The sequence below is a fragment of the Xylocopa sonorina genome, chromosome 9 (genome assembly GCF_050948175.1).
Source record: "Xylocopa sonorina isolate GNS202 chromosome 9, iyXylSono1_principal, whole genome shotgun sequence".
NCBI classification, from domain to species: domain Eukaryota; kingdom Metazoa; phylum Arthropoda; class Insecta; order Hymenoptera; family Apidae; genus Xylocopa; species Xylocopa sonorina.
Genome location: NC_135201.1, coordinates 1,396,305 through 1,421,380, shown reverse-complemented (window position 1 = coordinate 1,421,380; position 25,076 = coordinate 1,396,305). Strand labels below are relative to the sequence as shown.

General features: G+C 31.8%; 1 protein-coding gene across 5 annotated transcripts in view; it reads left to right on the top strand.

Moving 5' to 3' along the window:
* Ckn (CRK like proto-oncogene, adaptor protein) overlaps positions 1–23,770 on the top strand; it is a 113,755-nt gene extending 89,985 nt beyond the window's left edge. For 3 of the 5 annotated variants that reach the window (XM_076901276.1, XM_076901279.1, XM_076901278.1), the window contains 6 exons: positions 7,149–7,427; positions 9,846–10,169; positions 13,890–14,227; positions 19,720–20,124; positions 20,214–20,666; positions 23,170–23,770. In XM_076901276.1, the coding sequence (XP_076757391.1) occupies positions 7,149–7,427; positions 9,846–10,169; positions 13,890–14,227; positions 19,720–20,124; positions 20,214–20,666; positions 23,170–23,427 (2,057 nt within the window). In that variant the 3' untranslated portion in view covers positions 23,428–23,770. Of the gene's footprint in view, positions 1–7,148; positions 7,428–9,845; positions 10,170–13,889; positions 14,228–19,719; positions 20,125–20,213; positions 20,667–21,619; positions 21,727–23,169 lie in introns of those variants that run through there. The other 2 variants (XM_076901277.1, XM_076901281.1) reach the window with 2 other exon arrangements.
* Positions 23,771–25,076: the final 1,306 nt, after the last annotated feature.

The following is a 25,076-nucleotide window of genomic DNA, read 5'->3' as shown; positions in this document are numbered from 1 at the left end:
CGTAAAGCGACTTGAATAGTTGGGAAAAAGAAGAAAAAATAGTGGAGATTTAATACTGTTGATAATGAAATATGATATTCCTGTGGCACCTCTCGCATACGCTCGCGACCAGCCTGCTTGAGAACACCTATCCAGAATTTTTTAAAAATTTTAAACTTAATTCACGAAATTTAATACTTTTTGCTTCTAATTGGTCTACTAATTATCTGTATTTACATACTGACGATATACTTGAGTACTATATGAATAGAAAAAGAAAATACCAGAAAGCAATAACTCTTATATCGATAAGATAAAAACTAAAGAAGGGAAGTTTACCATACTGTATCAGCTGATCCTCAACGACATGTATTTCTTATAAATTATATTTCAGTAACTTTTGGAGAGTACAGTAATAGTTAATGACGCTTTCGACAAGGTTTTGGTACATGTGCCTTGTGGTGTTTCGTATTTTTTAAACTAACTAACTATGGATGACGAGATCTTATAAAGGTTCGCCGGTGGGTGTGTTCTTTAGCTAGGACACGCAGATTCGTCATTGGACATTCTACGAAAGGACCCTATTCAAAAACCATATGTTTTCGCCCCCAATCGATTTTGTTTAAACTTTGCATATTTGTAGATCTATATGTGTCTCATCAATTGCCAGAGTCTCTATCTGTCGGGCCTTTTAATAAGGGAGGGGGAGGGGGTCAAAGTACGCATTTGGCGAAAGCTTTCGGAGGCTATAACTTTTGATTAAAAAAAGATATCGACTTGAGTTTGGCGTCAAAAAATCACAAAAAAATTAAGCTTTCGAATGCTATATAATTTTTCTTTTTTCGGAATTTTTAAGTCACATTTTATGCTTTTTTCTAGTTTTCGGGTTAGTGAAAAATTGCGAAAAATTGCTATTCCCAAAATAGGTATCCCTAGATTTTAACAAAAAACTCAGTATAGGAAGCTCATTTTATGCTCTTTAAGTGGTATAAATCTTACCCTGGGGAAACTTTTTGTTTAAAAGTTATAACATAATATTCGTGTCGATGCGCAAGCTGTGGACGCGAAATTCGAGCAAAACAAATGCTTTTCTTAACATATTGTGACTTATTATTAAAATTATTATCATCGGAGATTGAGATTATTATTGTACTAGAAAGAATTCGTTTTTAAAAATACTTTTTAATTTAATGTTACTTACATTTTTTAAATAATATTACACGGGACAAAATTAAAAGACAAACTTCGGCAATTTCTCGTCGCATAAATAATATTAATGAAGATGATGATGCAATAATCACCATATGGGATGGTACTTATGTTTATTTGCATAAAAGTACGAATTATCGCTTCCAAAGAGTGACGTATAGTGGTAAAAAAAAAAAGAACTTTTTAAAACCGATGCTGGCAGTAACTACGAATGGTTATATATTGGATGTTTTTGGTCCAAATAAATTGTGGGCAGCAACAGTATCTGATGCAGATATCTTTAGATTTATTATGAATACCGATTGGTTTAAGAACTTTTTCAAACCTGGTGATATCTTCATTCTTGACAGAGGCTTTTCCTACGTAAAAAATGAAATACTACAAAATAATTACAAAGTCGTCATTCCTGCCCTGCTAAAAAAAGGAGTTAAACAACTATCAACCTCTGAAGCAAACGAAAGTCGAGTATGCACCAAACAAAGATGGGTAGTAGAAAGTGTAAATAGCTCACTTAAAAGATTTAAATATTTCAAAACAGCTATAGCTTCAGAATGTGTCCCAAAATTGTTTGAAGATTTTAAAATTGCAAGTGCTCTTCACAACGCATACTTTAAACGAATATATAGTGATAATGATGATCCAGAAGTGGCTTCAACTTTATTAAAAGACCTAAATAAACCAAATATAATGCAGCAAATTGTAGAATGCGAAGGTCTTGTAAAAAAAATAAAAAACTTTGAAAACATGACATTAGAACATTATGAAAACTTCCCAGCCTGGACATTAAAGTGCTTAAAATCGTTCACGGAATCATATCAATTATCACTTGCAAAGTCGTATATAGCGGATCACTTGCTTTCTGGAAAGTACCAATTTTTTATCAGCAAGGTAAGCTATCTTCCAGACTTCAGCAAATATGGATTGGATATTCAGACACCATTGTTCATAAAAGCTAAATTGCAATCACGACACTGTGATCAGAAGCTTTATTCGATATTCACTTTAATTGATATCGCACAGCCCACAATTACGTCTGTCAGAAGTTATTACTGCCAGTGTAGAAACGGAGCGAGGACTGTTGGTTGCTGTGCTCATGTGTTAGCAATAATATGGTACCTGGGATTTGGACGATACAGTGATCTATCAGCACCAGCTAATTTTTTAAACATACATTTTCTTCATATAAGACCAACATCGGAAGATACAGAAGATGAAGATGAATAACATACAAAAGAAAAAGGACATCTAGAAAAAGAGGAATAATGTAAGTAACATTAAATTAAAAAGTATTTTTAAAAACGAATTCTTCCTAGTACAATAATAATCTCAATCTCCGATGATAATAATTTTAATAATAAGTCACAATATGTTAAGAAAAGCATTTGTTTTGCTCGAATTTCGCGTCCACAGCTTGCGCATCGACACGAATATTATGTTATAACTTTTAAACAAAAAGTTTCCCCAGGGTAAGATTTATACCACTTAAAGAGCATAAAATGAGCTTCCTATACTGAGTTTTTTGTTAAAATCTAGGGATACCTATTTTGGGAATAGCAATTTTTCGCAATTTTTCACTAACCCGAAAACTAGAAAAAAGCATAAAATGTGACTTAAAAATTCCGAAAAAAGAAAAATTATATAGCATTCGAAAGCTTAATTTTTTTGTGATTTTTTGACGCCAAACTCAAGTCGATATCTTTTTTTAATCAAAAGTTATAGCCTCCGAAAGCTTTCGCCAAATGCGTACTTTGACCCCCTCCCCCTCCCTTATTAAAAGGCCCGACAGATAGAGACTCTGGCAATTGATGAGACACATATAGATCTACAAATATGCAAAGTTTAAACAAAATCGATTGGGGGCGAAAACATATGGTTTTTGAATAGGGTCCTTTGGTGAGGGAAGCGGTTATCGAAGATTATTGGTTAATGTAAATTCTGATAAAGTAACCGCCTCAAACCATCGGTCACCCACAGGTACTGAGAGATTCCGCGTTTCCTAATCTTGACCATGGCAAGCAATAAATCCAAAAAGCGCCTCGACTTGGTCAATAGAACAATGACACAAAAGATTCAAAGTAAATGACAAAGACCTTTAGTAGGTATGTGTAGTAAATAATAATTAACTCGACTTTCGAAAGTAGTGGGTTTTTGGATATTATTCCTGCTTAGGACAGCTGCTTGCCAAATGTGGCTATATTCGACGAAACAATGGACGAATCGACAGTTGCCGTTTTATGAATTGGCGGACCTGGCTGAACCTCCCTTTGCTTTAGGCTATGTTTAAAAAAAAATAAAATTTAATGGGTCTTAACACTGCCGATAAACCTTTAAAGTTAATGTTCGTAATCGTGTTCACTTTTTTAATAAGAAATGTTTTCTCTTTTGATAGCAATCAGATTTCAACTTGTCTTAGTATATAAAATCAATAAGCTTTTAATAGTTTTTCAAAATTTTTGAATCTCGATCCGTTGTGATTCTTTTTTCAACCCTTTTTACATATGTTGGTATTTTAAATACATTAGAGGCTTTTCGTGGTATGTATTTATACATCTTACGTTTTAGGTTTCATTTTCAAAGAAAAATGATTACGAAAACCTGTGAAAATTCTTTTATTTTTTTCTTCTTTTTGAGCTATACCAAACCACTAGTTTTGAATTTGTCGATCTCGTCTGTCCGATTTTCTTTTCTTCTATTCTTTCTCAAAGCAGTTCCCTTCAATTTCGAACACAATTCAAACATACAATTGAAAATAATTGATACAGAAGGTTATTTCATTTGAATCGTTCAATTCCCCATTTCTATCCGTCGTTAAGAGGTGTTAAAAATAAAAAAAATTGATGTAATTGAGCTTCTTCGGCCACCATTTATTTCTTATAAAATATTTAAAGTAATGATGGTCATCCACTAATTATAAATAACGATAGCATCATGATGATATTTTGGTTTTAATTTTCAGTCCTTTTCAGAAGCAATTCTTCAACGATAAGCGAAGAAAATTATGTCTTTAAAGAAAACGGTAAAATTAATAAAAATTATATGTAGTTAGTCATCCCATCTTGTACGTAGTCTATACGTAAAAGATATGTGGTTGCTATGCCATAGTTTTTTCCTTTTGCATAGTCCGATAGATAAACATTTTCATACTTACATTCTTCAATAGTTTATGTATCTGAATTTTATCAACAAGTTCAACTTATTGTAATTTTAATATTTCAGTATTGTCCTAAATTACTTGTACATAGTATAATAACATAAGATAGTTTATACTAACATCATTTATGGAATTAAGTAGATTTAACAAGTAAAATATTGGTATAGGTATTTTAACAGGTTATGAAAAATTTTAAATTCTCGACGAAAGTTCTTTCGCTTTTCGCAGTTTTTGATGGTAAAGATCGTTTGCTTTTTTAAATCCGCCAAATTACAAAGTCGACCTTAATAGTGTGTGTATTCGATGGTTGTTTTTGCTCATAGGGGCTCTTTCCTATCAGTGAATTCAGATTGGAGTTTCATTAGGTTTCACGATAAAACTCACAATAAATTCAATTTTTAAGTTGGTGTAAATCTATAAGTTATTAATCTGTATTCTGTAATGATCATTATTTAACCATCAGTTGTTCGGTTCCGATATCGAAATAGTCGCTACTAGATTATCGAAATTATAACAAACTCGAATTGAGAAAAATTAAATTTTGTTATCATTTTCACTTTTTGTTGATAAGATCACTTGCATAATAGATCTGTGAGAGCAAAATCTGTAAAACTCATAATTTGCACTTCAGATAAATAAAGACGGTAACGCAATGTGCGTGTGCGTGTGTGTATGTACATATATATTCGTTGTATGTGCACAACAAATTTGGTATTTGGTCATGAGTTAGTTAGTACAAGAGGCTAAGATCAAAAGATAACATAGTATGATATAATTTAAATATTTGTTAATTAAAAGGTGCTTACCAAACAATTATGGAAGTTTCTTAATCCTCTTAAAAAGTAGAAACTTTTTGATCTGTATGATACATATTATACATATAAAATTGGTCAGATCATAAGAATATGAGTAAACGTAACTTTTTTTATGTTTTCTCAAAATAATTCAAATCACTGTGGTTTAATCAAATACTAAAAATACATTTGAATACTAAAAATGTATAGAGGATGTTGAGCTACAGGTGAATCGAAATGATGATGAAGTAAGTACGGAGCGAAGTATTCGAGTAAACGAGGGATATTCTATAATGACAATACTGCATTTCTGACTTCGTTTCCGAAGAAAAGAGCTTTGAATATTCTTCGCGCGTGCAAACCAACATAATTTGAGGTTTCGTTATGCATTCCACTGTTTTATAGATTTGTGGGCACTGGCATGACGTGTGGCAAGAAAGGGTGGAGTGTAGTATGCCTTAGAAGCACGAATGGTGAAGCCAAGTTGGAATTTTCTTAAGTCAGATTTATAGTAAGGGCGTAAAGGGCGTCGAGGACTTGAGAGATATCGTTCGTACAGACTTTCACCATTAGAAGAAAAGAATCATAGCACCGTTATTATTTCTCAATTATTACAGATTGAGAACATTTAAAATCATATGTATGAGAGAATTAGAAAACCTATGCTGTCCTTTCTATTTGCTTGAAATCAGATAACTGTTTTTCGAAACGGCAAAACTGATCAGGTCTGGACAGAAAAACCAAAATCCACAATGTCACTGTCCTGGCCATTCATTCTCCTATTTCAGTCTATTACTATCCTATTGTACAGTCTAACCGTAAAGGACGATTAATTTTCGGACCGAGGAAACAACGGAAGTCGCCCTTGTAGGAGGAGACATACGGTCATTATCTGTTCCTTCCTGTCGACAATCATCGATACATTATGAACATAATAAAATATAGACGTCAAGAGACATCGTCAATGTCACGTCACTTCGAAGATAGATTTGATCTCAACCCTCATGGAATACGAATTGCCTTTTGGTCAGATCGGGGTTCATCCATGATAGAGGATTCTAGAGGCAAGAAATCGTAATCTTTCAAAATAGCATCTGGACACCGTTAAATAATCAAGTGTAATCGGTTCATCCCTTCCCAGGAGAGCCATCTGCCCCTTGTCTACCGAAGCTAGACGTTAAACAGGCGCTATTACAGATCCACTCCACTTTGGCTACCAAAATGCGTAGTGCCGAGATCTTAACTTGCTCTTGGAGCTCGATACTATCGTTATTATCAATATTTCGATATCATCTAACTCTACATTTTGGACTACAACGTGTGCAACTGTTCTAGCCATGTCGTGGTTCTCGTATTACAAAGATATATAACACGATATCTACGAAACTGGAGATCCTCCTGGCTCCTCCATGCAGGAACTGTCATTTTCAAGAAATTTTGGAATCTCTTTCCTATTTTTGAAGTCTTCCTTTCTAAATGTACATTCTAAATGAGGAGGAGTGGAAGAATGTTAGCTGCTTTATCAATCGCTGAATTTGATGGAAAAAAAGAATCGAATCCACTCCATTTCTTTTCCTTCTTTTTTTTTTAATAAACGCATTTTTTACAGTAACTTCTTAACGACGCAAGATAGAAGAAAGTGTTTCAGGCAAATATTATTCGGCTTCAAATGGTATTATTCAGTTCAAATGATTCTCAGCCCCTCTGCTCTTATTTAGGGTTAAAAAAAGGTTAAGCACAGGGGTTTAGGGAATTTTCGAAAAACTAAATAATTAATAATTTCTGTAGATAAATTACGAAAAACTTGTTAAATTGTTTATTTTTCATAAACATTCTTTTTAGTTAGTAATGTAAAGTTAAGTTGGTTCTTTTTATATTATTTGTTTTATCGTTGAAACCTATCGTAATTTTTATAATTTTTGTAAGCGTGATTAATTGTTGTTGAATAATAGCGATGACGAGAGTATGTTACATTGATTAATAAACTAACGATGAAATGTGATGTATATTTGCAGTTGGCGGCATGAACCGGCCGTCCAAGTCTGTGACTCAAGCGAAGAAAGTAGCCCCACCGGCTGTACCCGATGTATTTCGACATTCTGGTTCCTCGTTTGGTTCCGCTGGATATGCGAGCAGCGAAGATAGCTGTTTCCTATCTGGAAATGGACCAGGCGGAACAATGGACGAGGGCTCGTATGGCGTGCCATCTGGAAAGAGTCCGGGACCTATTTTTACGCATCCCGGTTTTGCTTTCCCATCGATTGTCGGCAAATATGCTCATGCCGAGGATCAAGGTAATAAAACCTTAATTATACGCACAAAGTGCCAAATAATTGAGAACAAGCTTTACTCCGTCAGAAGAGAATTATAATATTCGTTTCTTTAATCAAAAGTTTAAAGGATAAATCAGGAAAAATATATAGTATATTTGGAAGGAAATATAATAAAATAACTGTTAATAAACGTAGGTTCTAAAACATTAGTATTTTAATTAGCGTAAGTGATGTTGTTAGTAAGACATTATCTCACTAGCTACATGTGTTTAATATATCTTTATTCATTTCAACACACATTTCGAGACGTTTCCTCATAGAAGCATGCACACGTTGAAAAATCTTCGACATTTTTCTCTTCTCTTAACACCAGTTTTCGATTTGTTATATCACGTCGTTGTGATAAAAAAATGTGCCTTACGTCAAAGCTAACTGAAAAAAAAGAAGAAAAAGAAAAGAAAGAGAAGCCAGAAGTATTATATGTTTGTGGATTTAGAGGACGATAAATAATAAAGAAATTTTAATAAAACAACTGGTTTGCAGTACGCTATTGTTTTTAAAATGGAATGCAGCCATGTTACAGGCCCGTGACATCTTTAAGAGTTTCTAATAGTTTATTATTGCAAGCCGTTACAAGCTCATAGTAGAAAATATCTCTGGAACTAATGATTTCTGAATAATGGATACTAATATTCGACTGAATAGTGAACAGAAAAATCAAAACTACGTGATTTTAACCAAACGACCGAGCTCGAGTTTAATCCAGGATGACAGAGACAAGAAAAAAGGAAAAAAACTGATGACGGCTTAGTGTCCTTAAACCGAGAGTTTTAGTGAAAAACACACAGAAATACGCTCTACAGGAACAAGGATGCGAATACAACGAGTTATTCCTATAGAAACTAATTCACCCGTGAAACGCGGCTAACATCGCGTCGATTATATCCAACATCCACAAATCGATTCACAGCAAACCGGCTAAAGGGCTAAATGGCCAGAACCGGTTATGTTCTATAATTCTGGTGTATAATTTCAAGTCCATAATAGATTTTCCCCGGCCTCGATTAATAGACCCTATACTTGGATTATAAACGTTAAAGGTTATGATTTCAATATATAAATATTTATTTTCTTACATAATCTGTTCTCTCGGTTAATAAGATGCATCGTGTGTTAGTTGGATGACATTTTATTTGTTTAAACGTTAATATTCACTACATCGGATCCATCATTTTATTATTTTGCAATTTGGACCGTCGAAAACTAGTGGATATTAAGTTTGAATAAATATAAATTGAATAAGTTTTTCAGATTTTTAACTGTATATCGGGATTTGCTCACGTTGTGCATCGCACCGCGTCCGCGTCCGCGTCCCATTTAACGGACCAATATCGACGACTAGCAAAAACAAAACTACACTCACTAGCAAGTAAATCGACTCAGCTTAAACCGACCCTTCCTAACCGTGACACGTATGTCCGTGTACTACTATTTCTTTTTAAAAATAGCTATTCACATATAATTTTCTAATCCTTAGTATTATAATAAGATCAAACATCGAAATTTAACTGACTGATAACTTCACGAAATAAGTAGCGAATACGTAGTACTAAAAATAGTAAACATTTAAACCAAGTTCCTTGTAACTATATGTTTCTACAAGTTTGTCTCCAATTTTTATGGAATGCCGATGAATTCAAAATTTTTTTTGGAAAATGTTTGCTCATTCTGTGGGAAAATATTTCAAATTCTGATATACTTAGACATGTAAGATCATAGAAATAGGCAACAAAATAGGTTAATAAATTTAATTTGATGCATCCGATACACAGTTGGCATAAACTTCGTCTTATTCATTTCAAGTTTTTTGACCGAATACTAATAATGTAATTCTATATCATTTAGGAATCTATTAGTTTTTATACATTTATTTTTTTTTAATTTGCACCACAATATCTGTAACAGACACTAGCGTTATTTACAGATTCTATTAAATACAAGCTCGGTATAAAGATCATAGTTTTGTTAAATATTCGGCAAATACTGTTTTAAACAACGCATGATTATATATCTTCAGAAGGAAAATATTTTCTCTTCGTAGACACTTAACACGTTAAGCCATGAAAAATTAAATAAAAAAGATTTAAATTAGAATAACATTAACTGTTAGTTTAGTCTGGCAATCAGTACGCGAGAACCGACACACGCGGTGGTATAACGTGAACCTAAAAAAGTGTAACACTGATTGGTTCGTAGGGACCGACGCCGGCGTGGCGCTTAACGTGTTAAATACGTGTAGAAGGTTTTTAGAAATCACGTATAGTATCCCGTAGCAGCGATAAACTGTTATAAATATTAACAGGATTAATTCTGAATCAGTTAATTTTTTATAGTATCTATAAAGGATATTTAGTGGAAAATATTGTTTGTTCTTTTTAGGAATCGATATGACTCAAAGCCCGGGTAGAGATAGTCCAGGTAGTTCAGGATCGGGTTCTGGTTCCAGACATTCTACTGCTTCATTAGATTCTGGAAGAGCTTCCGGATATCATCTAGGTCCTAGAGGACCTGGTGCTCTTACTTCATCACCCAGGTGTTCTATAAGCTCACTTGGTAGCCATCTTGACAGACCGGCGGATCTCGACGTCGTTCATGCTTGGTTAACGGAAATCCAATACGAGGAATACTTTCCATTGTTTGCTTCCGCTGGTTATGACCTTGCTACCATTACGCGTATGACACCGGAAGATTTGACAGCAATAGGTAAGATTATTTCATTTATTTTCTCAATTTACTTTTTGCAAATATACCAAGTTATGACATATGCCGCCAACGTCATAATCATATTAACTGACATGCTCTTAAAAGAATTCCAAGAAAGAATAGTAAACGTAATTAGGTAAATTAATTACTACTTTCTAATAGACCAAGAACTTTTAATCTTAAAAAACATGAAAAAGTATGCATAGTAAGAATTTGTACAAATATTCCTATATTGGACTGGTAAATGGAACATGAATAGTAAACAGTGGGAAAATTGTTTTAACTTTATCAGCGGTATAGAGATGGTTTAATCGAATATTGATTTACTAATACATACTAACTAAAGTTTTCAAGCATTATACAAAATAATGATAACCTACAAACTAACCTATTATACAAACCTGAAAACTGTCCCACCATTTTGTGCATGATGGAAGGAAATTTATAAGCTACCTCGAATACTTCGAATTACTCACGATATACAGTTTAAGGTTTCATTATAGCTTCTGAATCCAGCAGTTAATCATTAAGGGTAATTTTTGTATAACTTGAATCTATTTTCCTCTAAAATGAGTGACAAATTTTTACAGCTGATACTACGCCCGAAAAGCACCAAAGGTTCATATAGTCCTAGGACCGATTTGCAAAAATGGTAGAGGAAATTGGGATTTTTGTTCTTTTTTCAGAGAAACAGCAGTTTCACTCATATTATTGATTAAATCTTCCAAACCGTTAGTCCTACAAGAAAATGAGAAACAATATTGAAAAGAGCAATAACTTATCTCAGGAGGCAACATTTGTAAATTACGAAAACTTCGATCTCCTATTTTTTGGTAATTACTTTTGGACCTGAAGGACAGCAACCAGAGATTTTCTCACCCCTATTGGGCTCTCTAGAGCGGCGAGTACGACCTTTTAAGTGTAATATCTTGATTTCTTAAGTGTTATATTTTGGCTTCTGGAGTGTAACATCTGCGATCACGGCCACTACCCGGCTTGCCAAAATCGGTGAAAAAACCACCCATTTCTGTGGCATTTTACGGATTTCCTTTAGGTTTAAAAATTAAATTAACCCTTTGAATGCTATTATTGCATGAACAGTTCATCTGCAGTTTTCATCATTTCACATAAATTTTTTTGCTTCCGTGCGGCGGAATAGAAAACTGATTAGATCATCAGAAACCTTACTGACTAAGGAAGTTTTTGTGAAATTTGTTGCCCTCCAGGTCTAAAAATAATTACCTAAATAGGGGACCAAAGTTTTCGTAATTTACAAAAGACCCTATTCAAAAACCATATGTTTTCGCCCCCAACTAATTTTGTTTAAACTTTGCATATTTGTAGATCTGTATGTGTGTCATCAATTGCCAGCGTATCTATCTGTCGGGTCTTGTAATGGGGGGGGGGGGGGGGGGGGGGGTTGTCAAAGTACGCATTTAGCGAAATCTTTCGGATGCTATAACTTTTGACTGAAAAAAAGTATCGACTTGAATATTGTGTTAAAAAATCACAAAAAAATTAAGCTTCGGAATGCTATATAATTTTTTCTTTTCTCAGAATTTTTAAGACATTTTTTATGGATATTTCTAGTTTCAGGGTTAGTGAAAATTTGGGAAAAATTGCTATACCCAAAAAACGTATCCTCGGTTTTAACAAAAAACTCAGTATCGAAAGCAAACTTCGGCAACTTCTCGCCATATAAATAATATTAACGAAAATGATGATGCAGTAATCACCATATGGGTTGGTACATTTATTTATTTTCATAAAAGTATATAACCATTCGTGGTTACTGCCAGCATCGGTTTTAAAAAGTTATTAATAATTCGTACTTTTATGAAAATAAATATAAGTACCAACCCATATGGTGATTATTGCATTCTAATTTTAGTTAATATTATTTATATAGCAAGAAATTTCCAAAGTTTGCTTTTTAATTTTGTCCCGTATAAAGAGATAAGCGTCGCATGAAAGACGTGATCAACTGTCAGATAATAACAACTGTGATTGGTTGACTTTCGGTTGACTTTTCTTTCTGCACTGTCTAAATAATCCCAAATATGTTCAATAATATTTAAATCAGGACTTTTGTCTATTTCTGTATCTTCCAACTCTTGCAAGTAACATTTCACAATTCGTGCTACGTTTTTATTATGCCGTTTATAAAAACAAATGAAAACCGTTATTCGGATAAATTGTTAAATTGCCTCAGTCTTGAAATATCATTGCACTATACTGTTTGAATTCTTTATTGAATTTTTTAATTATCATCCATGATCTGATATATCATAATTTGAATCATGGACTGGTATACCGTGAAGAAACACATTAAGATAATAAAAATACGCTAAAGGAATTCGTATTCTATAAAACGTATGTTTAGAAAAATTCCTTCTTTTCAATCCGTATAATCATTCAGGCGAGAAAATTGTTTGCAGTTCGATAAAGAAATTCAAGAAAACGAAGTCTGTAGAAAACGTACGTACACGAAAACCTTCGTGTCGCTGTTGAAATCGTTTGGTCATAAACATGGCGTAATTCCTACAAGTGTGACTAATAAACAAATGAATATCAGAATAATAAAGTCAATTATTGTTATTAAAAAAACAAAATTTTTGCACAGAGGTAGAGCAGAGAAAAATATTCGACATACATTTTGTTTATATCATAAACGTGCATCCACCATTGACGAAATAGCTCGTTTAACATTTATAAACAACAGCTATTGCGAACTGCGAAGGAAAGGGAAATATCTAAAAACAGCATTCGTTACAAAAAATTAGGACCTAGATTATATCCGATACCAAAGATTATTTGGGAAAATATAAAATCAAACTAAAATAATAACTAATAACGGACTTCTACTCAAATACAATGTGTTAAACAAAACAAAAGAAAGCTAAAAATTGTATAAAATATTTTACTTAAACAAATTGTACATTTAACGTAGAGTCGCAAAAAAATTCAATAATAATAATATTATAATTATTTGCATTATGTATGAAAAGGAAAACATATTTAGAGTGATCACGGTACTTTATTGTATACTATTCAACCTCCAGAACACTTCTGCTGACATAGTTAAAAAGTTGAATTGCAAAATCGCATGTTTTAAAAAAAGAATCTATCTGTTCAAACAGTTTTCAAAAAATCTATCACAGTGTTGTACACTTTTCTAAATTATTATTTTTGCATAAATTTGTGTAGATACATTTGTGCATCATGAGGTCACATCTCGAGTACGCATCTTCGAAGAAATATTATATTTTGTAATATAGACTAAGAACAGAATCCATAAATCTGTAAATTCCATCTTAAAGATTTCGGTAAACTGGTGAACCGAGAATGGCCTGTAAATGGCTGAAATCTTATTATATATCATCGTTATGAATTTCATGAACTAAATCCGCTTACGAGATGATTAACGAGATGATGCACGTGATTTTAGGATATATTGCTTCTTATTAAAAGGGCTACATTGATCATTATTTCGTTCTTTTTCATGTATAATTACGCCACATAAGTACCGCCACTGACATTTATATAGAAAATAAAACTTTTTATGTCTTCGAAAACTGAGCTTTATCACTAATTGTGAACAAAGGATGAACCTTCTATGTTTCTAATTCCTCTAATATATCGCGATCTATGGTATTTATTTGGCTATTGGAAGAAAAATTAGCTAATAATCTGAAAGTTTAAAATTCGATGTATTTTCAGGGATTAAGAAGCCTAATCATCGGAAACGTTTGAAAGCGGAAATAGACAATTTGAACATAGGAGATGGCTTGCCAGAGCATATCCCTGGTTCGTTGGAAGAGTGGCTCAGACTTTTACGGCTAGAGGAATATCTCGGTGCTCTTCATCAGCAGGGTATGCGTTCAGTTGAGGATGTAACAACTCTCACCTGGGAAGACCTTGAAGATATTGGTATCGTGCGTCTTGGCCATCAGAAAAAATTATTATTGGCCATTAAACGAGTGAAGGATATTCGTGCTGGTAAACGTATACAACCGCTTGATCTTGCACGGCTACCGCCGCATCCTGGACAAACACAGGTAAATAAATGGATATTTTGCTGATACTCCAAGTGTTAATGTACACAACATTCTCACTGCACGCTAAGAGCTAGCTCTTATATATGCATATTTTTATTTGACAAGATGATGAAATATCTTGCCGACTTATATAAAAGTTTGTATTTATACATATATTAGTATAGTAAATGTTCGATATCGTTATACTCGTACTCAGTACAAGCACAAGGATATCGTGGAATTGTAAGAACAAGTGTTTATCGAGTCAAACGTAAGAAGAGCGATAAAATTACATATTCTTGACGTGTTACAGTGCTTTATGGGTCTCACGATTGACTGTAACTAATGAATGTTTCCTTGCTTGAGCACGGGCATGCTTGCGATGATGCTCACACGATTCGCATATCTTTTATGTAGTTTAAACTTCTCGAAGGCACAGACTTCTATTCATCTGTATGCAGTTGTTGTTTATGCGCGATGGGAAAAAATAAATAAAAGACATATATTTTAGGAAAAGGATCCAACCTCTAAAATCAGATTTTTATGTCTTCTGAATCAGATTTTTATGTAGTAATAACCTTAAAAGTATCAAAATGATTGATGCGATTTTAAAGACAAACACTACTGCACGAAGTATTAATTCTTCTTTTTCGTCTCTTTTGTTCATTCTACAAATGTTCAATTCCTTTTCATGATGTCGTAAACACAATTTCAAGACAAACGTTGCCTCATTATGAATCTATATAATTAAAATATTTCTATGTTATGTCTCTAGCTATACTTAAACTTATCATAATGTTTATCATTTAAAACCATGAGAGTTTGTTCTTCTCTCGCATTTTTAATTATATAAAATACATAATGACAAAAACGAGAAAGTAGTTGAAAAAAGTTGAAAAGTAGAAAGGTGTTAAAGCGCAATTGACCATTATGAGATATCTTTAGCTCTTCTATCCTCATCTCATTGCAGTTCACTTTTTTACCTTATTCTTTACAGTATGTTAATTAGTTTTTATTAATGATTTGACTAAAGCGATTGATTAATGATTGAGATTAAAATAACACAGTATTTGTAATTACGGTAAAGAATTTTTAGCAATTAATTGATGAAATAGAAAGTTATACAACACCTTACTTAAAAGTTATATTTACACTTGAGAATCTCCTCTTACAAAGTACTATTGTTTAGATAATCGAAATAAGCAAACAGCAATTTTAATTATATTAAAATATTATATTAACTTTAAAATGTTTGAGTTTTGAACTGCCATGTAAAATTCTAAAAGAGAGATTTATCCTAAAAAAACGTTTTTATTAAAAAAGTTTTTAAAAAAATAGGTATACATTATATATATATATTTTTTTCTCTTTACCATATTATCGCAAAAAAGGTAGCAACAGGTAGCTTTTACATGAAATTTACTTTTATTAGCACATTCGTGAGCGGGAAATTTTTAATACTTATTACTAATAATTATTATATATTTAATTAATACCAAGTACCCGCGAAAATAATGAAATTCTGGAGCTGGTTGTCGCAAACTTGTACATATCATTAAAGCAAGGATAAAAATTATAAAATTTATTTTGAAATATCAATGTTGCAATAATGTGTGTTGCTTAAGAAAAAAAAAATTATCGGACCTGAATTCACATCTGCGGTTACGAATATGTTAATTATGTGCGGTGAATTGCCAACTACTCAACACTTTTTTAATTGATCGTTGCAAGGGGGGCTAGTCACATGTAGAGATGGCGTGAGCTGCTGGTTATCAATTATAAGTGTTTTTATTTAGACACATTCGTGTCTAATCGCGGTGTATTTTTAGTGATTAAACCAAAAGTAATCTATTGCCATTTATCACTGTATAAGTTCCCATATGAAGTGTGCTGTTATAAGATGACTAATTGTATATTACGAAAAATTAATTTTAACGGTTTGATACTTTTTTTTCAAATTAAGAAATCATGTATTATTTTAACGTATATTGTTTACAAGTTAACACCAGTTTTTTTACATTAGTATAAATGTCGATAGATTAGTGTTCTATTTATCAACATACATGTATGTATACCTATAATTCTTTCACCGCGGCCCGTTGCTCATCGCGTAACGTATAATAACATGTGCTGCGGTGTGCACACGCTGCAGCATCAGATTCGATGAAATTCAATATATACATATATTTTTTTTATATGACGACATAAAAAAAATAAAAATGCTAATGATTTGAAAAGGAGGAAAAATTAAATAAGTTTCCGTACACTCCAGGAAAATTGATTAAGCATTGTAAATTTTGTGAAAAAAGAGTTGAAAAATAAACGATTTCTACGTATTTATATAGGAAAACATAACGTTTATCATTGGCGACAAATATAAAGGTATACATTCATTTTTCAGCAAATAAAATTAAAACATAACCAAAACGTGATATAAGTTGCCTACGTATTCAGCAATTTGTCAACAACAATTTCGTAATTAATAATTAGTCTGTTGTAGTCTACTGTAGTTAGCCTATTAGTCTATTATTTAATTGTTCTTAGAATCGCACACTTATGATGGGATTACAATTTTTGTGATCTTTATCGTATCTATGGCAAATCTATTGTACAGTACGATGCGTTTTATTAACAGTTTGTGCAATTTTTCTTAATGATTTCCTTCTCTTGCTAATTTTTATTTTTTTAGGAAATATACACGATATGAATTTGTTTATCCGCTAGCACGCAGGAAACTAACTTGTTCTTATCTTTAGAAGGACTGTCTCAGACTTATTTGTAAACACTTTGTAGACTTCTTAGAACTAGCCTGTTGAATTTTCTTATATGCAGAAATATTTTTGTTTATGTTTTTTATTGTTTTTGTTCTCAGTTTGCTTTACATATTGAGTGTTAAATACACGTTGGCTGAATAGGCATGCTTCGAATATTGCACTAGGTGCCGTTTGATAACTCGAAACATCACCCAATTCCTGATAATTTCTGTCTAAAGGCTGATAGAAACTCCTGATAAATTCCCCTAGTAATTCTTTACTAAGTCTGATCAATTCTGCCTAAAATCTACAAAATTTCTTTATTCAATACTTTGCAGCCCCACTTCGGACCCTTTTCCCAAGTGACTGGCCCATCAGGTTGGCAACAGGCCAAATTTCCTACTTGACTAACTTCAAATCATCCTCTTCTATTTTTAGCTTTGTGGTTGCTAATAGATGAAATTTTGGCAATAGCGCAATTTGGAATCGAGTCAAGTTTTATCATCTTAAAAATATTTGAAATTCTAAAGACCCTTTGGAGCGTGACTTTATAGTAACCTTGATTAAATCGCTGAGGCAAGGCGAAACCCTAATACATGAAATTACTTCAAGTGTCATGTATTGATCGGTACCGGTTTACTAAAACTGACAAAAAGGTAAAACTCCATACATGACTGACCATACCATAAGGTTGTCCCTATGTTGTTCCAAATATTAAGAAATGAATGTGTTTGTTTTTTTTTCACTAACAGTAAATGTAATGTTTTTCCATATAAATACATGAAAATTATTTATTTCTAACCTACAATTTAAAAAATACACAATGTTTAATCAATTTTCGTGCTCTGTGCAGACATTTTTTTTTTACTATATGTGTATCTTTAATAATGACATAAAAGAGGGAAAAAATGAAGTATATTGATATTATACGTAAAAGACGTAACATGATTTTAAATTTACTTTATAAATAGGTATGTCTATGTAAGCTATATTGAAATTACAAAATATTTCAATTAAGGCTAAAAATTGCGACCAGAGCGAATAAATTCACTCTAGATCAATAAAAAAGTCACAATTATAATCGATTGTCAATAAAATTAAATCACAACTGTGATCATGATTCTGCGATCACTCTGATAAATCTTACTACTAGTAGTTTTAACACGCCATTTCCAGCCATATGTAATTCAAGGAAATTGGAAAGAATATCTTGGGGGAAGGGATGCGATACTTACATTTATTTTTTTAAACGAGTACTACTACTTTTTCCTTTTTATTTATAGATAAGTATTACTAAATACATTGTTAATAATTAGTTTAATTCTTCGTCCTCTGGCCATCATTTGCGTTTTGTCATTTAATGGTATAAAGAAAAAGGTATTTCTTTCAATAGGTACTACGCAATATTAAATTTAAATGAGTATGCTACAATGTAAAACTTTTTGTGAAATTTTTACAGGAAGAAAGTAGTCAAAATTGAAACTTTTTGGATTTATAAGTTTGTAGAAACTTCCTCAGTGCAGCTCCATCTGCCTTAAGAGTCTTAGAGCTAACACACCTATGCTAACTACATTCATTCTACCATCACATTAATATTCAACGTATAAATCTAGAAAATTCGGAGATTGATTGTAGAAGTTGAAATATGAGTTCAGAATGAGGAATAACATAATTTTGTCAAATATTTTCTCTACAAAAATAAACGTGGAACAGGCCAGTTTAAAACACAAGGATGCAATTGTTCTTTAACCCAATAATTCATAAATAATGTATTAGAGAATTCTCACATTCTAAAAACAAAAAGAGATATAATTAGTTATCGTCTATTCGTTGAAACTTACAAAATTTCTAATCTATATAAATACTTAAACTTGACGATTATTTAAAAAAACCTGATACATATTGTGGTTATTACAAAAGTGATTACATGTGTTAAATGTCCGTCAGAAAACCTATACATAATTCAGTAAAAAACAGAATTATGTACAAAGTATACAGCATTGTAATAAAAAAGTTTTATATATGACAACATTTTTTGTTCTTAACTTGCGAATTTGTAATTATTTCAATTTTGGCGATTAATTACGTTTTGCTAGAATTTTTTTGTTTTTAATTAACTATTGTTCTTATCATTTCATTTGACTCTTTATAATCGTCCCATTTCTGTCAAAAATTCGAAGACAGAAGATTTTCCCAGTTTCCAAGATTTTTACTTTGACTCTTTCTACTTTAGAAATCAGCATCATCAAGTCTTAAAATATAAAGTGGATATTTTCTGTGGATATCTTGTAATCAGCACAGTGCAATATATAGACAACTCTATACATATTTTGTATGCACGCGTGTGTTTTGTAAAAATACTTTTAAATATAAAAAGAGAAAGATAATGAAAAAATCGTTCTTTTATATAAAATTCTATAATTGATTTAGTAATTTCATTCTTACGCGAGCTCTTTCGTGACGATATAAAATTTTTCGTAATCCATCTCAAATTTTTCATTTATCGTTAAATTTGAAAATCGTTTTACCACCAATTATAGAATTACACAATCTATTTATTCTTATTTCGTAATTTAAGTTAAATCTTAAAAATTTAAATTAAAACATCCTATGTAGGTTATGATACATAAATTGTTATTAACTTAATAATCCTAAAAGGCAAATCCACTACTGATAAGTAGATATATTTTTGACTAAATATCATGTAATGATACTACCTAACCTCTTGTCTATTGCAGTTGTTTTCATATTTAGGTTAAGTCAACAATGTGTTTGCAGGATGTAGTTATTCAACGAGGAGGTCCTGATTTACCGTCTCCCGACGAGGATTGTTCCTCGCCTGTTTTGAGATCTTTCCAGAGAGGAGGTAGCGATAATACATCTGGAAGTGCATGGAGAAGTATGTACGCTGCTTTGCCAACCGATTATAACATCGTTGGTCGAACTGGTTCACGAGGAAAGTCTCTGGAGAGCTTAGAAGATGCACCTCTTGGATATCCTCCATCGCCAGCACCTTCTACACATCCACAACCAAACGAATGGCGCCCACGAAGCTTCGAAGATGGCGATTTAACTCCTACAAATGATACTTCGGTAGTAGACGCGGGTGGTGGAACTCTTCCACGACCAAGACACTGTCTTGTTCGCCCACGACCTGTAGCTAAGGTAATATGCAGTTTTTTTATTCAATTTCATTTCAGATGTATCAAAAGATAATGATTATTGTCGTTGTTATTCATCATCTCATGGTATAGGTTACCGCGACTCCAGGACAATTCAAGTCATTGCCTAGGGACTTTGATAATAAGTATCAATTAACTTACGGACTTGAAAGTAGTCCACATCTCCCGAAACGTTGTCCTCCGTCTCCTCCAAGACGTCAGAGCTCCAGAGACAACAATGGGTCTAATGTTGGGGTTGGTGGATCAGGAGTTAGCGACGTAGTCATAGATTGCAGCGGACCAGTACCAACTGCTTCTTGCGAGGAACATCATATGCATCATCATCAGCATCATCACTTGATGCATCATCCGTCTCCTCCACCACCCGCACCCGCACCAGTGCCATCCACTTCGCCTCAAATGAATCGGCCACCCTCTTCCATGTCTCGTTCTTGGGGTAGCGTCAGTGTCAATGTTAATGAGGAACATGAATTAATAGCATCTCTAGCTCTTCAACACCGTAACGGATCTGATGCTAGTTTTAAGGTAATTTCATTCAAATTATATTTTACACTATATAATAAATTTATTTATTTAAAAATAATACCTTCTTTAAATGAAGCTTCAGTAGCTAGTTTTCCAAGAAATGTTTCATTTGTTCTTTCTTTTTACCTGGAAGAAATATACATATATAAAGAGATGAAATAAAGGGAGGGGGCGCAAACTAAGAAATATACATATATAAAGAGATGAAATAAAGGGAGGGGGCGCAAACTATAATAGTACCCAATTTTCTTCGATTACAATATGGGATCTGCTAATATTAGGGGGCTGCTCTTTTCCAGTCATCTGACAGCGATTACGTATTAAAACACGGATAAAAGTTATAGTATTGTTATTTAATGAATGTTTTTTCTGTTGGTGTTAAACGCAGCTATTATTAAAAGTGATATTCAAGAATTTTGGTTTTTACATACCATTAATACATAATTACAATCTTTTAACTCATACTTTATATCAATTTTCGGTGATTGTTTAGAAAACAAATGCTATTTTCGATTCCGATGATTTTTATAATATGTTTCATCAGACTGTTTTAGTGTGCGAGATATTTTTAAAAAATTGTTATCAATCAGTACAGTGAATTCTGACTGTAAGCGTGCGTTTGTGAGAGCATCGGAGAGAAATCCATGAGAGAATCGACCTACTAAGTTTCAGTAGCCATAAAGTGACTTACGTTATGTTATTACGTCACTTATGTCGATGCGTACGAAGCTTCCATTCGAAGAATTCATAATGAACTTTGCCGATTTAATTTATTGCAATAATAGCAATCGTTTTTTGCAAATATCTCGAAAACCATGAAGGACCGCCGTTTATATGTATAAGAAAACGTTGCTTAAAGCGTTAAATTCTATAAATATCTAAAAATCATTAAAACCTCTGAGGATTCTCTTCATAACAATAGTTATTTTCTAAAGTACCTCATTTTTTTTTAGATAATTGTAAATCTGGATACATAGCTACATAATAAGGTAGTGTCGGCGAATGTCAACATTTTACTGTTAACATATTTAAGATATTGGCTGTATATATTATGTACAAATTGGTTTTCAGACATTTCATTTGGGAATTTTTAGTTTTATAGTTTTATATCTCCCATCTATGAAATTGATACTAGATATTTTATTAGCTTTAATATTTATTTTAATTTATATAATATTAACTAAACAAATTATACAATTACATAATAATATTTACTTTAATTATACTCAAATGAGAATGTATGTAATTAAAATTACCAGAAATGGTTTTGTGTTTCAATATAATATACTATAACACTGTAAATGTAATAAAACAATTATTTTATCATTTTTCTACTAAAGCAATTCAAGTTCTGCTTTAAGCGGTAAAGTTACTGAAAATTGTTGAGGAAATTTGATTAAAAATTGTATTAAAATAGCATATAAAAATTATAGACGATTTTAATGTGTCAACAAATGAAAAAAATTTATTTAGCATGGCTGAGTTAATTATTTAAAAAGAAGAATATTGAAATTATAACTTTAGTTATAGTATATATTTTTTCTGAAAGTATTATTAATTAATTTGTACATAATTCCAATTTGCAAACGAATATATAATATATGTTGTCATTTTGTCTTACTGCATTTCTCGAATACTTATATATTTTTTAACAGAAGCAAGTTCATAATTATAAAAATTTTTATTCATTTTGTTTGTATATACCAACAAAAGAAATCTAATTCTTACAGTTCTAATGTTAGTTATAAGTGTGTTTAATATTGTGTTTAATATATATTTACAGATAATAGATTATTTTCTATCAAATTTTGTCATATTAATGTTTTTACTCGATTGTCTAGCTTTAGTCATTTCTCCACACTGGACATACTTCTTATATTATCTCTCTAAAATAACGATTTTATATATAATTTATAGCAGCGAGTTTAAAACTATGGTCCGCGGATTCTTAAGGGTTCACGTAGCCATTTCTGTGGATTCGCGAAACAATTACGACATTAACTTCATATTAACATCCTCCAACTTTCCGCTTTTATTCAAATAACTCATTTAATAAAAATCCTACATGGTCAAGACCTTTTCACAATACATTGTGTTGTATTACTGAATGAAATGTAACAGTACAATACTTATCGTCCCCAATGACATAAAATGACAATACAGTGAGGAAATATGCAACAAGCTACATATTATTTTTCACCTTAATATATGTTGCGTATACAATAAATATATCAAATTTTCGAATAGAGGTATAAAGTGTATACGTAAGTATTTGGACGAATTGTATAATGTTCATAAATATTGAAAATATATGTAACATTTTTTTCAACAATTTTGATACGTTTTGGTATTATTTTCAAATTATCGCGTTTAAGGAGATTATAGAAATTATGGATATAATTGTTATTCGTTTATGCGTTAATTAAATTTTTGGATATACAATAGTTTATCGCGTATTTTGTGCACTGTACAGTATATTAATGAATTAATTATATTTTTTCAGTCAAGTTCCAGTACAGAATCTGATTCATTACCATTTGCAAATGAAAATGCTGGTACAATAAAACAGAGAGCTGCACGTGCACAAGAATACGCAAGCAATAATACTACCAACAACATGCAGAGTCATGGAATAAGTCATCATAGTGGTGGTAGCGCACCAGCTGATGTATTGCACGATATTGGAAACATGCTTGCAAATCTTACCGATGAACTTGATGCTATGCTCGAAGAAGAAAAACGTCAAGGCTTGAATTCGTAATCATTGCTACCTTTGTTGAAATGCTTTTTTTTATAATTATTATTACTGTCGTTACGATGAATAATGCAAACTTAGCGACAAAAATCGATGACAAAAATATAATTTTCTTATTTTATGATGTAGAACATAGTAGATTGTGTGCACATACAATTTGCAACATTAAATAGGAAGAGTGTTATGTATGAGCTCGAATTTTAGCTTGCGACTTTACAAATAGTCATTTTGAAACAAAAAATGTTCGATATCGGTTAAATATCAAACTATGTTTCAGTATATTAACTTACAACAATATTCCGTTATAATCATATAATTTAATGTAGTGGATTGTATTCTTTATACGGTACAGTATGCTTTTTTTTATTCCTTCCTTCTCTATTTGCAGGACAAATTTCTTATTTTTCTATCAAAATATTATAAAATTTTTATGAAGTTTCCAGGGAACTGAATATTACACAACGTCTGCAATTTTTATCAAAAATAAAAATTTCGAGTACTTATAGCAGTATGTTATCAAACAATATAAAAACTACAAACGTTTATCTGTTTTGTATTGCAGATGTTTTTACAAGAAAATTATATTATGTTGCATTTTTACACAAACCATAGTTGTGCAAAGGAAAATGTATTAAGATAGAATCATATATACTAAATACATAAATATATAATAGATGCCCCCTTATATGCCTTACAATAAGAAGACTGTATAGTAAAATGTTGGTGTAGCCTAGTTCTTAAAACATACTTCTATTTGTGTATCGCAAAGAGTGCTCCTTTTTCTCTGGGAACTTCATTACTACCAAGATATGTACATTCCAACTAGCGTATTTCCTTTTTCACTTCCGTCCTTTGCTAAAAAAATAGCATGTTAGACTGGGACCTTTATAACAGTTGGAACTGTTAGACATTTTGAGATTAGTACGGTAAAAATTCCCTTTTCTAGAATAAAATATCATTCAGCCAGCAATGTTGAGGAATAACATATTATTGAGTCAAGCTGTTTTGATAACGAATCATAATTATATATATAACTATATTGTGGTGCAACTTCTATACGAGTTTACAATAGTTTATATGAAAAAATTTACATCTTCCATTATTTGAACTTGTTGTCACAAGACCTGTGAACGAATAAATATAAACATTTAATTGCCAAGTAAATTTCGAGATTATACAATTTAATACAAAATCATACGCACTGTATACAAATTAACATTTTATATTTATTATCAGCGGTGTACGTAACTCACTATTGTTATATGGTGCACAAGAATAACATATGGAACGCAGAGTATCCATGTCTACTAAATCAAAGTAATCATCATAGTAGGATCTTGTCAATAAAAGGTGTTCAGATTTTCTCCAAATTTAAACATTACACTTACCTATATTGATCTGTATTAACATCCGTGCATAAAATTTTATGCATAAATTTTATACATGAATTTTCTATACAAAAGTTTTTGTACACCTGTGTATGCATATACATATACATTTATATATGATTCCTGATTATTTTCTGGAACATATATTTTATATACATATATCTATTCTATTTAAACTTTGTTTAAGTGTTTTGAAATTTTTCTTCTTTGAATGTTATGAAACTTGTTTCATTCCATTGTTCCCAATATTCTCAATATAATATATTC